The sequence below is a fragment of the Nannobrachium achirus genome, assembly GCF_963921795.1.
Source record: "Nannobrachium achirus genome assembly, chromosome: 5".
Lineage (NCBI taxonomy): Eukaryota > Metazoa > Chordata > Actinopteri > Myctophiformes > Myctophidae > Nannobrachium > Nannobrachium achirus.
In genome coordinates, this window is record NC_137814.1 from 12409525 (window position 1) to 12425146 (window position 15622).

The 15622-nt window shown below is 45.3% G+C and overlaps 1 protein-coding gene across 1 annotated transcript in view; it reads right to left on the bottom strand.

Moving 5' to 3' along the window:
* Window positions 1–566: 566 nt before the first annotated feature.
* Window positions 567–15622, bottom strand: part of vwa5b2 (von Willebrand factor A domain containing 5B2) — a gene marked incomplete at both ends in the record, with an annotated part of 28661 nt that continues 13605 nt past the window's right edge. The window contains 14 exons of the mRNA XM_080725536.1: window positions 567–839; window positions 1372–1911; window positions 2894–3017; window positions 3272–3386; window positions 4514–4564; window positions 6029–6157; window positions 6369–6515; window positions 7496–7624; window positions 8564–8767; window positions 9359–9596; window positions 10279–10505; window positions 12091–12243; window positions 13287–13548; window positions 15234–15419. Coding sequence (XP_080581662.1) covers window positions 567–839; window positions 1372–1911; window positions 2894–3017; window positions 3272–3386; window positions 4514–4564; window positions 6029–6157; window positions 6369–6515; window positions 7496–7624; window positions 8564–8767; window positions 9359–9596; window positions 10279–10505; window positions 12091–12243; window positions 13287–13548; window positions 15234–15419 — 2778 coding nt within the window. The remainder of the gene's footprint in view (window positions 840–1371; window positions 1912–2893; window positions 3018–3271; window positions 3387–4513; window positions 4565–6028; window positions 6158–6368; window positions 6516–7495; window positions 7625–8563; window positions 8768–9358; window positions 9597–10278; window positions 10506–12090; window positions 12244–13286; window positions 13549–15233; window positions 15420–15622) is intronic.

The following is a 15622-nucleotide window of genomic DNA, read 5'->3' on the forward strand; positions in this document are numbered from 1 at the left end:
AAAATAGCAGATATACAAGCTCACAGCGCGGCACCGAGTGCCGCGCTGCGAGCTTGTAGATCTGCTATTTTTGAAAAAGTCGTGAAAATGTGTGCAAATCTTTGAATATATGTATTTTCAAAGCGAACGTTTGTAACTCAAATTTTGCTTCTGGGTGGTCCCTGGAACTAAATATTTTGAGATGGGGGTCCGTGGCCAAATACATATCATTTTTGGGGTCCTTCACATGAAAAGGTTTGTGAACCACTGACATAGTAGTCTCTCAAGAACAGGCTAACTGAGCTCCAGTTAAATGAAAAGGACCTTTTCTTTGACGATGGCTGGCCAGATTGCTGACATAGAAACATAGGTTTTTCAAAAAAACCTTAGAAGGATTCAAAAGACACTTATAGAATCGGGTCAAAATTCTAATTTTCAAGATTTTTCAAAAATAGCAGATCTACAAGCTCGCAGCGCGGCACTCGGTGCCGCGCTGTGAGCTTGTATATCTGCTATTTTTTAATATTTAAAGCATAAAATATTGCGTAATAATGTGTTCAGGCCTAAATGGGTTAACATCAGACATTTTACATGTTGTTGGGGTTGTAGCACAGCATGTTGAACTGGATGTTCTCGTCCCAGTGGCGGAGCAGCAGGAACAGCTGCCTGGCGGCTCCCTTCAGGCCCGCCAGGTCCACTCCCTCCGGCAGCTCCTGGCCGCGCAGCCAGAAGTCGGCCTTGGCCGCCACCAGCTCCCATTCCATGAAGTATCCGGCGCAGCGGTGCTCCAGCCAGGCCAGGGCCACGGCCGTGGCCCAGCTGGAGCCCTCCAGGTCCCCTTGGGCCGCCCCGCCACTCCCCTGGAAACACAATGGTATTGGATTTATTTAGTCACTTTTTGTTAGTTTTTTCATTTTCATTTGGTTTGGACTTTGTTTTCAATTTCAGTTAGTTTTAATTCTCATTTTTCTTCTTCTTTTCTTTTCCATGTGGGGTTGCTGTTTAGTTTTTATTTTGTGAAAATACATAGTTTTAGTGTTGTTTTTTGATTTGTCGTTTTCATAAGAATCATAAAAAACTGAACAAATGGAAGATTATGGTAGATTTGATATGAAACCAAAATATATGTGCTGTATGGAATAAATAGCCAAAGACTAAAATTAAGGACCATTTTGTTTATGATTTGATTTAGTTTTCTGAGCACAAAACACCATTTCAGATTTCTATTTTTTGTAAAACCTCATTATGTCAGTGAACTTTTCATAATTGAAAAGTTCAGTCACCAGAGCCAAGGACGGGTGTTTCCAATGGATCTCTCATGGTTAAAAAGGAGGTTGAAGTCACGAACATGTGTGAAAGTGAAACATATCCCTGTAACTAGAACAACCTTACCTGGAACTCTGCCACGGCGGCGTCCACCGGAGAGCCCGCCTCGCAGGCGTCCGTCTCCGAGCCGCGGCCGCTGTCCGGCACCCCCGGGGAGCCCCGCCCCCCCTCCTCCGAGCTGAGGAGGTCCGAAGGCGACGTGACCGGGTCGGGACCCCCCCTCCGGAGGGACGACCACCCCCTGCCGGGGCCCCTTGTCAAGGGAGTGTCCTCCGGGGCGTGGTGGAAAGGAGGGGCCGAGGGCGGGGCGCCGGGTCTGACGATGAGGGAGGAGGAGGACAAGGGCGAGGACACGTTCTGATTGGGCGATGATGACGACGACGATGAGGACGATGTGGATGTGGCGGCGCGAGGGGGTTTGGCGGCGGTGGAGGCGGCAGGGGGCGGCGGGGCGGCGTTGGGGGAGGTGCAGCGGAACGGCGGGCTGAGGCTGCTGCGGTGCAGGCTGTAGGGCGACGCCCTCCTCAGGCGGTCCAGGGGGATCTGGAGGCGCTCCGAGTAGCCCTGGGTCAGCAGGAAGGCTCCCGACGCCAGCTGCAGACGCACCTGCATGGGGGAGAAGACCAGACGGCATGCACTGACTCCAACCGTTGCAGGGGTCGGCAACCCAAAATGTTGAAAGAGCCATATTGGACCAAAGAAACTAAAAACAAATCTGTCTGGAGCCGCAAAAAATTATAAAAGCCTTATACATCGTCGTTGTCGGGTGGAAACCTTGTATGTCCAAAACTTCGTTTTGTATTTATCATTTACAAAATGAACTAAACTAGTGAAAACAGCCGATCTACAAGCACACAACGCCTCGCTCTGCGAGGCGTTGTGTGCTTGTAGATCTGCTGTTTTCACTACTTTTGTGCATCAGTCTTGTATGATGAAGCAGGACTTTACTTTGCGAGAAAAAAAAACATACAAATTTGAAACTTGGAGATACAAGGTTTCTGCCCGACAGTGACAATATATTAAAAGTCTACATTAGCTATATTAGCCTACTGTCAAAATGACTAAGTAGGCTACAAATACATAATGAGCATTACATTTAATATTTATTCTACACACTTTTACAGCATTGGAAAGCGTTAAGATTGTTTGTGTCATGTTTGTCCTCCTACAGAAACTGCTATTTTCCAGGCGCGGAAACTTGCAGTCAGACACCGAGCGCAGCGCACGTTATTATTTTTTATTATTTAATAATCGACATAGCCTACTATTTAAACACTTTCACAAGCTACAGTGTGGCTTAATATTCACATTAAGGGCAACAAGCAAGCACGCTGCATGCACTGCACATTAGAACAAGTTTGCTAGTGAGTGTAAATCAGTGGCTTCCTCAAAGAAAAATAAAGGAGGGGAAAAAGCGTTGGAAACATAAGGTTCGGGCCTCGGCGCGGGTCGGACGCATTTTAATGATTAATGCTCGGACGTCGATTCGGGTCGGAACATAAAACTGTCGGACACGGGTTCGGAACGGACAGAAAAAATGGGCCCGATCCCAGCACTAGCGTGTGTGATGTGTGTGCATGTGTCTCACCAGAGGCAGGTAGTCCGGAGCCTCCGTGTCGGCCTGTTTGTCCGTCTCTGCAGACAGACAGTGAGACTTCAGAGGAACCTGTTTCCCTGAGGAGATGGAGGACCTCAGTCTGCCCAGAGGGAACCTGGAAACAGAGTTCATTTTGATTTAGTTTACCGTAATCATAGCCTAAAACATCAAGGCTTTCCTTTAATGGCTGAAAAACTAAAACCAAGACTTAAACTAAAGAGAAATCAGACACCAAAACTGAAAGGAAATGAAATACACGTATGGATATTACAAAAACTATAATAACTGATTGACAGGATTTTTCCAGTTGTCGTGCGTGCGTGCGTGCGTGCGTGCGTGCGTGTGTGTGTGTGTGTTTGAGAGCGCCACCTGGAGCTGAAGAAGCTCTCCATGGACTTGCTCTCCACGGAGCGCTGGGAGCGTGTGGAGGGACCGGTGGACATGGCAGAGGGGCTGCTGGCAGGATAGACGGCACCTCCGGAATCTGAACACATACAGGTTAGTGATTAACAGACCTTTTCATGTCGAGGACGCCCAAATTGACACTTATTAGCCCGCGGACACCCATTTGAAAAGATATGCCAGGGAGGCAGGGACCCCCTCATATACGAGATTTTTACAGCTCTAGCAGTGACCATTTTAATTTCAGGGACCCCCAGTTTGACATGCATTAGGCTACGGACCCCCTTTTAAAAGGCATTAAATGTACCCCAATTGTTGTCACCTCGGCAGAGTGCCAACTTGCCCACCCACATACAGTACATAGAGACAGCACCGATCACAGTAGGCCTACTTGCACGCTCTGCTGGTGCACAGGTAGGCCATACATGGCCACGAGTGCACGTGGTGCAAGTTGGCACTGCGACAGAGTGCAGTCTAATTATTAGGCTTTATTACTGCTGACATCGAGCTGAGCCAATTACACTTGAGCACAATAGGTACTAAATACCGGTAATAGGTCTCGTCACCACTCGAAATCAAGCAACAGTAATGAATTCTCAGTTCACAGGCAGCCCAAGCAGGGGCGTCACAAGGGGTAGGAAAGTGGGACTGAGTTACTGGGGCCCAAGGTGGAGGGGCCCTAATAACTTTATCTATTGAAAAATAGCAGATATACAAGCTCACAGCGCGGCACCGAGTGCCGCGCTGCGAGCTTGTAGATCTGCTATTTTTGAAAAGTCTTTGAATATATGAATTTTTTAAGCGAACATTTCTAACTCAAATTTTGCTTCTGGGGGTCCCTGGAACTAATTATTTTGAGATCGGGGTCCGTGGCCAAATACATATCATCTTGGGGGTCCTTGACATAGGTTTCTTGCACACATTTTCACGATTTTTCAAAAATAGCAGATCTACAAGCTCACAGCGCGGCACTTGGTGCCGCGCTGTGAGCTTGTATCTGCTATTTTTCAATAGTTAACATTCATGGGGGGCCCGCAGTGAATCCTTGTACCCAGGGCCCAGAATTTGGTGTGACGCCCCTGAGCCCAAGAGATGAAAATGGCGGCCTGCTGCTCTAACCTCTTAGGCTCTCCTAAACTGTGAGGACATTTTAGTTATGTATTTATTTATTATTATAACTTTTCTAAGAAATGGAGGAGCAGCACTTACTGGAATCCCAAGACGTGAGGCTGCAGGGTGAGGCCGGAGTGTCATCCCTGTCTGAGAGATGCAAAATGACAACAACAATTCAAAGGAGCTTTATTGGCAGGAGAAAACATACGTTTACAGTGCCAAAGCAAGTATCACAAATACAATAAAAACAGTTGAAAATGGGGAACATAATATATACAGTTGGAGGGGGTACAGCATTGTGTAAACAGAGCTATGTCGCATTGTGACATTTTATACACAGGGTACAAATAGCAGCATTATTTTCCTCAAAATGCATTTAAAGGTATCAGCTCTGTTTCATACTGTATGTGCAGTAGGTCTAGATGTCAATCCATGGTTTGTAGTCCTTAGGGTGGTTGTGTTTCTAGCCTTCTTTTGTCGCAACAGTTCACAAATCTTGTGCTGTGTTCGCGCATTGTTGTATTTCTCCCAGTAGGTATGGGAGTTTTTCATCATTGGTCGAGTTTTCAAATTCACTTCGGGGGTGTAATCTGTGGGAAGTATGCGTCTCTGATGTCTTGGTATAGTGGGCAGGTGGTTAGAAAGTGTAGCTCTGTTTCTACCACATTTTGTGTGCAGTGGGTACATCTTCCAATAACAAGGTAATCATGATGCACGATCTGTATTGTTGTTGTTGGGGAGGTTACTTTGAAAAGGTAACATGTTACATATTTCAAAAAAAGAGTATTAGAGTCATGTTGCGATATCACTTTCTGTGCCAAGTAACATAATCTATCGTTGTTGTCGGGTGAAAATCTTGTACGTCCAAAACCGTTTGTTTTGTATTCATCATATTACAAATCATCTAAACTATTGAAAGTAGCCGATCTACAAGCACACACACCGCCTCGCAATACGAGGCGTTGTGTGCTATTTTCGCTAGTTTTGCGTGACAGTCTTCTATGACGAAGCAGGGCTTTTACTTTATGAAATAAATTACAAATTTGAAACCGAGATACGAGGTTTCTGCCCGACAACAGCGATGTGCGTGACATAATGCGTTACGTTGCTTTATGTTTTAGGAATAAGATGAAATGCATTGGGTGGTGGTGGTGGTGGTGGTGGTGGTGGCGGTGGTGGTGGTGGTGGTGGTGGTGGAGGCACCGTCTATAGGGCTGTCACAATTATCACATAATCGTCTAATCGTGATTATTTGACATTATCGCAATTATTTTGTCATAATCGTCATAATCGTGAATGTTGAAAAATGTCAGAAATAGTGGAAATAGCAGATCTACTATTTTCTGATTGGCGATCTACTATTCTACTAGATCGGCTATTTCCACTATCAATGTTATTTTTTAAGTAGTAAGTTGTCAAATATGTCAGTAATTTCTTCATGTATTTCGGTTTTGTGTCATATCTGCCATGTGCAACTTCAAAGCCTAAAAGCCAAACAGAAATGTAATTGTCAATGACAAAAACACAATTAAATCGTTAATCGCCAATTATTTGAGTGACAATTAATCAGTCATGTAAAATGTCATAATCGTGACAGCCCTAACCGTCTACCTGTGGAGTTCCAGAGGTCCTCCGTCTCTTCGCTGTCTTTGCTGGAGCGCCGGCGACCCAGGCCCACAGAGTAGGCCCTCTGTCTCCTGCTGCCTGACTGAGAGCTCCGCCTGGTCCCCAAACGCACACCTACACACACACACACACACGCGGCGTGCGCGTGTCACGCGCACGCACGCACACCCACACACGCAAAGCACACACACACGAATATTTCTCATATTGTAATACTTTTGGACATTTGAGGACATTTGGTCCTCACAAGTACAGTAATACACACACACACACACACACACACACACACACACACACACACACACACACACACACACACACAGACCTGTGGCTTTGATTTGGCCGCTGCCGTCGGCCAGGTCTTTGCTGGGGTTGTTGCTGCCCCCGGTGGCCTTGAAGGCAGTGTACATGCAGATGATGTTACAGCTCTTACTGGTCTGAATGGCCTTCATGCGGAAGCGCTTAGCCGGGCCTGCATGGGAAAAGAACCAGCACGCATTATGCACCAGGATACTAGCATAGGGTGACCCACAACCCATTATGCACCAGGATACTAGCATAGGGTGACCCACAACCCATTATGCACCAGGATACTAGCATAGGGTGACCCACAACCCATTATGCACCAGGATACTAGCATAGGGTGACCCACAACCCATTATGCACCAGGATACTAGCATAGGGTAGGGTGACCCACAACCCATTATGCACCAGGATACTAGCATAGGGTAGGGTGACCCACAACCCATTATGCACCAGGATACTAGCATAGGGTGACCCACAACCCATTATGCACCAGGATACTAGCATAGGGTAGGGTGACCCACAACCCATTATGCACCAGGATACTAGCATAGGGTGACCCACAACCCATTATGCACCAGGATACTAGCATAGGGTGACCCACAACCCATTATGCACCAGGATACTAGCATAGGGTGACCCACAACCCATTATGCACCAGGATACTAGCATAGGGTGACCCACAACCCATTATGCACCAGGATACTAGCATAGGGTGACCCACAACCCATTATGCAGCAGGATACTAGCATAGGGTGACCCACAACCCATTTGGGGTCACATTGCTATTTTATATGTCGATAAATTGATTACCAAGGACCTTTTTTGGGGGTGTTCCTTTTAAGCAGGGTGTTTGACTGTATACTTTGTGCACAAACAATTGTTTTTGTTGGTTTTGACTGTACATGTACTGTTCTTCATTTAAAACAACCCGTTTTTATGTCTAATTTTTTCCTTTACTAATTTAAATATTTTTTACCCAAAAATACATTCCAGAAATAGTCATTCCATGTGTTGCATCGTACATTTTACATTTAAGTGTTAAATTGAATTCTTTGTTTTGTTGGAAACCGCTGGAGCCATACGATGGGATCACGTTGTCCTCAAGTGGACGGTAGACTGGACAACCCTGAGCCCTGCCCCGCTCACCGTGTTCCATGTCGTTCTCCTTCTCCGCCATCTTCTCAAAGTCTCTGATGACGGAGCGAGCAGTGAGCTGGTGAATGATCTCCTCCCAGGGCTCGCCTCCACCTCCACCTTCTCCTCCTCCTTCTCCTTCTGCTTCTCCTTTCAAAAGACAAAAGTGAGTGTCTATGGAGTTAACACTCCAGGGCGGCATAGCTCAGGGGTAGAGAAACCGTTATTAGAGCACGAAGCGTTCCCGTAGGGTTCCCAGTTCGAATCCGGGCTCCCCCTGAGTTAATGTCGAAGGGTCCTTGAGCAAGACTCTGAACCCCACATTGCTCCCGGTGAGCAGGTTGGTGCCTTGCATGGTTTCCTCCGCCACCGGTGTATGAATGTGTGCGTGAATGGGTGAATGTAATGCACAATCTCTGTAAAGCGCTTTGGATAAAAGCGCTATATAAATGCACCATTTAACACAGTGGTCGGCAACCCAAAATGTTAAAAGAGCCATATTGGACCAAAAAAACCCAAAACAAATCTGTCTGGAGCCGCAAAAAATTATAAAAGCCTTATATATCGTTGTTGTCGGGTGGAAACCTTGTATGTCCAAAACTTTGTTTTGTATTTATCATAAAATTAACTAAACTAGTGAAAACAGCCGATCTACAAGCACACAACGCCTCGCGGTGCGAGGCGTTGTGTGCTTGTAGATCTGCTGTTTTCACTACTTTTGTGCGTCAGTCTTGTATGATGAAGCAGGGCTTCACTTTGCGAAAAAAAAAAAAAAAACTTGGAGATACAAGGTTTCTGCCTGACAGTGATGATAAAAAAATCGTTAAAACAAAAAATACATTTTCTTCCATTTTCATACATTTTTGAATAAGCTCCAGGGAGCCACTAGGGTGGCGCTAAAGAGCCGCATGCGGCTCTAGAGCCACGGGTTGCTGACCCCCGAGTTAACATAACCCTGATAGACCCCCAGGTGTGGTTATAATATGCAAATATTGTCTTCCCTGCATTTTTGGTTTCTTTCTGAAAGCTGAAAGCCCCTGAGTCTGAGTGACGTCAGACTTCGGTGGTCTATCACAGTACCTCCTTGTCCCCCCTGGCCGTCGGGGGTCCAGAGGTGTCCTAGGTCGACGGTGACGTCCCAGGACAGAGGCCGGCCCCCCAGCAGGCCGTGGATGAGGGCGCGGCAGTGGCCCGGCGGGGGGTCCGGGGGAGCGGCGCTGAACAGGTACTGGGGCTCCGTGAAGCTGTCCCAGTCCAGAGGGGAGGCAGGGAACAGCAGCCCGTCTGAGGAGGGGTTCAGACACACACACACGCACACACACACACATTTTTTTTTGTTCCGGTTACGTCATCGACGTGTCAGGTGACGTACACTAGAATCGGAAAATATTCGGTGAGCCATAGGCTAGCAAACAGCGCCATCCAGCGGCAAAGCACAGAACTCGTCACGTGGCAGAGAATGAGTTCACTTAAATGTGGTGGTACCATAGATTTGTATGTGACTATAGAGTTAGCATTACTCTAATAGACCCCCAGGTGTCGTTATAATATGCAAATATGTCTTCCCTGTGTGTTTTTGGTTTCTTCCTGAAAGCTGAAACTGAGTCAAAAGGCCCAGCTGATATACACTGATATAATGACATCATAAAATCACCCCCTCCCCTTTTTACCACACAACAACACTGTGGGTGTGGCTAACTTCAGCTAGGTCACCACCCGCCTGACAACCAGGCATAGCCTACTTATTGAACTGGTTGGTGTGGCCACATAAAAACATAATTTTAACACTTGTACACTTGGGTGCCAGGGACCCCCATACAAGATTTGTGTTGTTGAAATATTTAAAAAATATGATGGATGGATGAATGAACTTACTGGAGTCAGTGAGACTCCTGCGGGACAGCGCTCCTCTTGGGACCGCCTGCGTCTCCCCGTCACTCTCCTCCAGCCTCCCCCCCAAGGTCTGGTCAAAGGAGACCCTCTCTAGCGCCCTCCGCAGACGGTGCATGTCCAGCTCCCCCTGAGGGGAGGAGAAGCTCCGTGCCGCCATGGTGGAACGAGCCAGCGTCCTCTGTCTCCTACGAGACTCCTCGCCACCGCACAGGCGGCCATTCTGCATGTACAAAAACACTGTGTTTAAGAAGATGTTCACACTAGTCTTGCGTATCCAGAAAGCCATTCCACAGGCGAATGCTCTAAGCCTTGTCATGGAGCATTTGCCAGGTGTGAAATGATTTTACAGGAAAAGTGAAGATAAGTGTGAAGAGGTCAGATGCGAGGAGAGAATTAGTCCATGGCTCACTTTACTGCCACCTACTGGATACCAACTGCCTAACTGCAGAGTGCATACTTTCTCTGGTCCAAGCAATAATTATGTTTAAGGCAAATAATATGAAAACATTTGTTGCAATCTAAAACGCATTCTTTATTAAAACAAAATTAAATATGTAAAGACCAGGAAAAACATTTGTACATTATTCTTTTTTTTAAATAAATAAAGCATGGGAAAGATTTATTTAAAACTTGGAGATCCAAGGTTTCTTAAGTGATCGATGATTTAAAATAGTGAAAATAGCCGATCTACAAGCACACAACGCCTCGCATCGCGAGGCGTTGTGTGCTTGTAGATCTGCTATTTTAACTAGATTATGTGCGACAGTCTTGTATGGTGAAGCAGCCAAGCAGGGCTCTACTTTACGAAAACGAAACGTACAAATTTGAAACTTGGAGATCCGAGGTATCTGCCCGACACGACAGTGACAATATATATTTTTCAAAAAGCAAAGGGAATGAACCTTCTTAGCCGCGTCGTCGGTGCTCTCGGTGGAGGAGGGGTTGTGCTGCCAGGAGGAGTCTGCCCAGCGGGCCAGGGAGGAGCGGTGGTGCGGGGGGAAGACCACCCTCTCCAGGCCCTGAGGCAGGGAGCCCGTGTCCCGCAGCAGGACCCCCGGGCAGGGGGTGGCGTGGAGGGGCTCTGAGTGGAAGGGCCTGCTGCTGCTGCTGCTGCTGCCACAGGCCAGGCCTGGCACCATCGCCACATGTTCAGTGATGGGAAAAGTATACGCACATGTTTAACTTAAAGGGGAAGACCACCCATTTTCAATATTGAACTAAGTCATTAATATAACTTAGAGGAGTTGTGTGGAAATAGAAAAAAAGTTCTTCTGTGTTGCCTAGAACTGGAGGATTGATTTTGGGGTTTGTATTGTAAAGTACAACGGTGTGATGTCATGAAGTTGTACTTTACAATACAAACCCCCAAATCAATCCTCCAGTTCTAGGCAACACAGAAGGGGGGTGGGGGACTTTTTTCTATTTCCACACAACTCCTCTAAGGTGTATTAATGACATAGTTCAATATTGAAAATGGGTGGTCTTCCCCTTTAAGTAAAAGTATTAATAATGTAAAAATGAGAATCAGGAATTCAAAATTGGTATTGGAAATACTCAAGTAGGCCTAAAGTACAAAAACATCAGTATTGTACTCAAGTACAGTATTTAAGTAAATGTAGCCTACTTAGTTACTTTACAGTCCAAGCTGCAGATGTTATACTTGTCATTCAAATAATTATGATCTAATTGTGTTTTTGACATTGGACACTGAAACAGTTAACACCACAGGAAAAAAAAATAATTGAACATGGCAAATGTGACAAATAATTTTGAAGAGCCCGCAAACAGGAAATGCCCTGGTTTTGGGCATTTCCTTCAGAGAGCAGTTTCTTTTCCACCTCGCCTTTTGGCCAATGAATAACAGATACAAGTAGGATTCCTAACTACACCAGTGTTCTGCCACGGTACACCAGTTTTCTGATGCTTTACCCTAGAGCGCATCGCCATCTTTTAGCTAAAATAATTCTTTCACTGCCTTCAATGCCCCCACAGTCAAGCAGAAAAATGACTTATTATGTACTTATTATTATTATTATTTTTCTTTTAAAATCTTTCTAATTTGGTTCGGTGGTTTATAATACTGCTCTATAGGCATACTCAAACTGGGATTGGATACTTCCTGTTTACGGGCTAGCTGTGCGCAGGGATGTGCTGGCCATTGGGAAAAGCGGGACAACTCCCGAACGGCCGGTTCATTCCCGGCCGGTCCAGGCCGGCCATTAGGAAAAAATAAAAATAAAATGTCGGCCTTCGTTCCATTTTGGGTGCTGGGTGGCCAACAAAGTAAATCGTCACTGTCTGGCAGAAACCTCGTATCTCGTAAGCCCTGCTTCATCATACAAGGCCGTTGCACAAAAGTAGTGAAAACAGCAGATCTACAAGCACACAACGCCTCGCACTGTGCTTGTAGATCGGCTGTTTTCACTAGTTTAAATCATTTTTAAAATGATAAATACAAAACAAACGGTTTTGGACATACAAGGTTTCCACCCGACAACAACGAAATATAACTCATGTACAGTAATTGGCCCACTGGCTTGTCACTTGTCTTGATCTGAAATGGCAAATCTTTGAGTAGCAGCAGCGCTATGGAGAGAGATCTCTCTCTATAGCGCGCAATGAGGGCCTCTCCAACTCTTTTTCCCGGACTGAATCAGGGGCCCAGCACGTCCCTGGCTGTGCGTGTGCGTGCGTGTGTGGAGGAGACTGCCTACCTGTGGCCTCGGAGGCGGAGGAGCTGTGTGTGTGCGTGTGGAGGAGACTGCGCTCACTGCTGACGGAGCAGCGGGTCAGAACGTACTGCTCCTGGATGTAGGAGCTCCGCTGGATCCTCTTCCTCACGTCACTGCACCAGTCCAGCTCCACACCTGAACACACACGCACACACCCTAAACACGGGTAGCTCGATAACCCAATAACAGATGTATTGAGTACCCAGTATTTCAGCCCCCCACCCCCGCGCGTGTGCCAAGAAATTATTTGAAATTAACAGGTCACTAAACAATAATTTAAATACTGCACTTAAAGACGTGGTGCTGGTGCCATAGTTTTGTACTTTTCCTGTTTTGTATGTGTCTAATTATTACTCTAATAGACCCCCAGGCGTGGTTATAATATGCAAATATGTCTTCCCTGTGTATTTTTGGTTTCTTTCTGAAAGCTGAAAGCCTCTGAGTCAAAAGGCCCAAACGAAATACACCACTTTAGTGACACACTAAAATCATCCCCTCCACTTATTATCATATACGACAACAGCTGTGGGCGTGACTAACTTCAGGTGGTGGTGCTAAGGTATAGGCCTACTTAAAGGATAACTTAGTTTTTTTTACAACAAGGGTCCATATTAGATTGTAATTAGAGAAAAGAAAAGATGAGTGTTACAATGTTTTCATTTACTGCTTCCTATCACTTTAGTGATTTTAACTATTTTGATTTCAGTGCGTACAAGTGGCTAAATATGTCGCAATCTTTCATGGGCAGATGTGACTTATGGGGGCTAGCAGTGTTAATGTAATTATGTATAGTAATAAAGAAATAGCCGGCTTATTGTGTCTAAAAAGACATATTTAGCCAATTGTACGCTTGCCCCCACCCACTGAAATCAGAATCACTAAAATGGCTAAAACGATAGAAAGCAGTAAATGAAAAAATGTTTACACTCATCTTTTATTTTCTCTAATTACAATCTAAAATATGAACCCTTGTTGTTGCGTCAGAGCGGAAAACCCATTTTATTAGAGTGGTTCCCCTGAAATCACAGTGACATCAGAGCATGATGTCAGAGCGACAAACCCATAGAACCACAGTGTCAGGCGTGACAGAGATACATACATACATACATACAGTACATACATACGGACAAGCTGTGACCGTTCACACACTAAACTGCGACCTACGATCGCAATCAGACCTGGGCTGCCGGCGTCGGCGTCGGTGGAGTCTTTGGCGCAGGAGAACTCTGAGGAGATCTCCCTGGAGATCTCCCTCAGGGCCTCGTCCAGGTCCCCTCCCGCGCCTCCCCCCTCGGCAGCAGGAGGAGTCAGGGAGGCCAGGAGGTCCGAGGAGGCGGCGGCGGGAGGAGGAGGAGGAGGCGACAGCTCCTCGTCGTTGGACAGGCCGAACACGGAGCCCTCAGAGCCGCGGTGTGTGGCCTCGTAGCCCCGCCCACCCACCTACAGACGCAAAGCGATCGTTAGTCACACAATAAGCCTGATCACACAAGTTACTTGAGATCGTCACAAACGTCATGATCGTTTACAACCCCGTTAAGACCTTTGGAATCATTTTATACTTTAGCTATAGAGAAACGAAGCCATGTCGTCATTTCTGCGTAATGTCGCCCTCTAGGGGGTTCATGCTGGTATTGTTTTGTATTCAAATCGCCATTGGGGAATCTGCGATCGCCGCATATAAGGACTGTGTTAAAAAAATAAACACACCATGTGCGCGTTTCTGTCAGCGGGGGGGTTCTGCATAGTTTATGATATTCATTCATATCTGATATAGCCTGTGTAACTCGTTTCTAGCGTTTATTGTGTTACTCTTTGGGTAAATCTGTACATTTCCACCTTAGTCGATGCTTCATATCCATTTGGGTCAATCCGAGAGCATGGTGTGTTTATATTTTTAACACAGTTCTTATATGCGGTGATCGCAAATTCCCCAATGGCGATTTGAATACAAAACAATACCAGCATGAACCCCGTAGAGGGCGACATTTCACGCCATTTCACGGAAGTGACATCACACTTCGCTACTGAATTGAAGCAGATTTACAAGCTCGCAGCGTGGCACCGAGCTTGGCACAATTATTTTTTTAAATCATGATTTTTATGGCCGAATCTTTGAATATATATATTTTTTAAGCGAACATGTGTAACTCAAATATTTGCTTCTGGGGGGTACCGATAATAATATTTCGAGACGGGAGTCGGCGGTCAAATATATAATTCTAGGGGTCCTTGTCATGAAAAGGTTTTGAGAACCATTTATAGAATTGAGTCCAAAATGTTCAAAGACTTGTACAAAATGTCACAATCTTTCCAAAATAGCAGATCTACAAGCTCGAGCTTGTACATCTGCTATTTTTTCAATAGTTAAAGCATAAAATAATGGTTTAAGTAATAATGCGTTCCAGGTACTGTTTCAGCATGCGGGTATATCAGATTTGGGCACTGTCTATCAGTGATCTCAGTCAGTGATGTTAGTCATCCCCAGATTTGGGCATTGATTAAGCATGTGTAATATGACGTCAGAGCTGGACGGACATGAGACGGACAGACAGACATTCTGTAAATTGATATAGATATGGCCTGTTTTGACCATATACAGTAGTAGGACATTATTCATTTTGAGCATTGTTGGTGCCAATCATTGTCAATCATTTCTTTGTATAATAGGCTATTACAGTTATGTATTTGCGTCCTATGCATTTTACACAAACAGAAATGTTATTCTTATTAAATATGTTCCAACATGCAATCCCAAAAACATGATTAAAGGACAACTTTAGTTTTTTACAACAAGGGTTCATATTTTAGATTGTAATTAAAGAATAAAAGATGAGTGTTTTAAACAAAAGAACGAAGCAAATGAAAACATTTTAACACTCACTTTTTCTTTTCTCTAATTACAATCTAAAATATGAACCCTTGTTGTAAAAAAACAAAGTTGTCCTTTAAGTCATTAATGGCAATGTGTGGGACAAAAAAACAAAAATGTAATGATTGTGACGTTCCCCACAAATGAGTCTGGTTGAACACATAGATAGAAGAATACATCTCATACACACGCACGCACGCACGCACACACGCACAGTCGCACACAATGCGAATCTCACAGAACATTGTTATTATACCTCAGTATTTTTGCCTTTAAAAATAGACATATCGTACAGCGTGCAGTAGCCAATCAGGCGATTCCCTGGATAGAGAGGAGGGATCTCATTGGGCGAGAGGAGAGCCTCCATGTTGTCCGGCAGGTACCAGTCGATGCGCACATCGGTCAACACAGGCTCAAAGGCTTTCTTCAGGGACTTGATTAACTGGAATTGAGAGTGTTTGTTATAATAGTTTACTAAATATGTGTGCGTGTGTGTGTGTGTGTGTGTGTGTGTGTGTGTGTGTGTGTGTGTGTGTGTGTGTGTGTGTGTGTGTGTGTGTCGTCACTGTCGGGCAGAAACCTCGTATCTCCAAGTTTCAAATTTGTAATTTTTTTTCGCAAATTAAAGCCCTGCTTCATCCTACA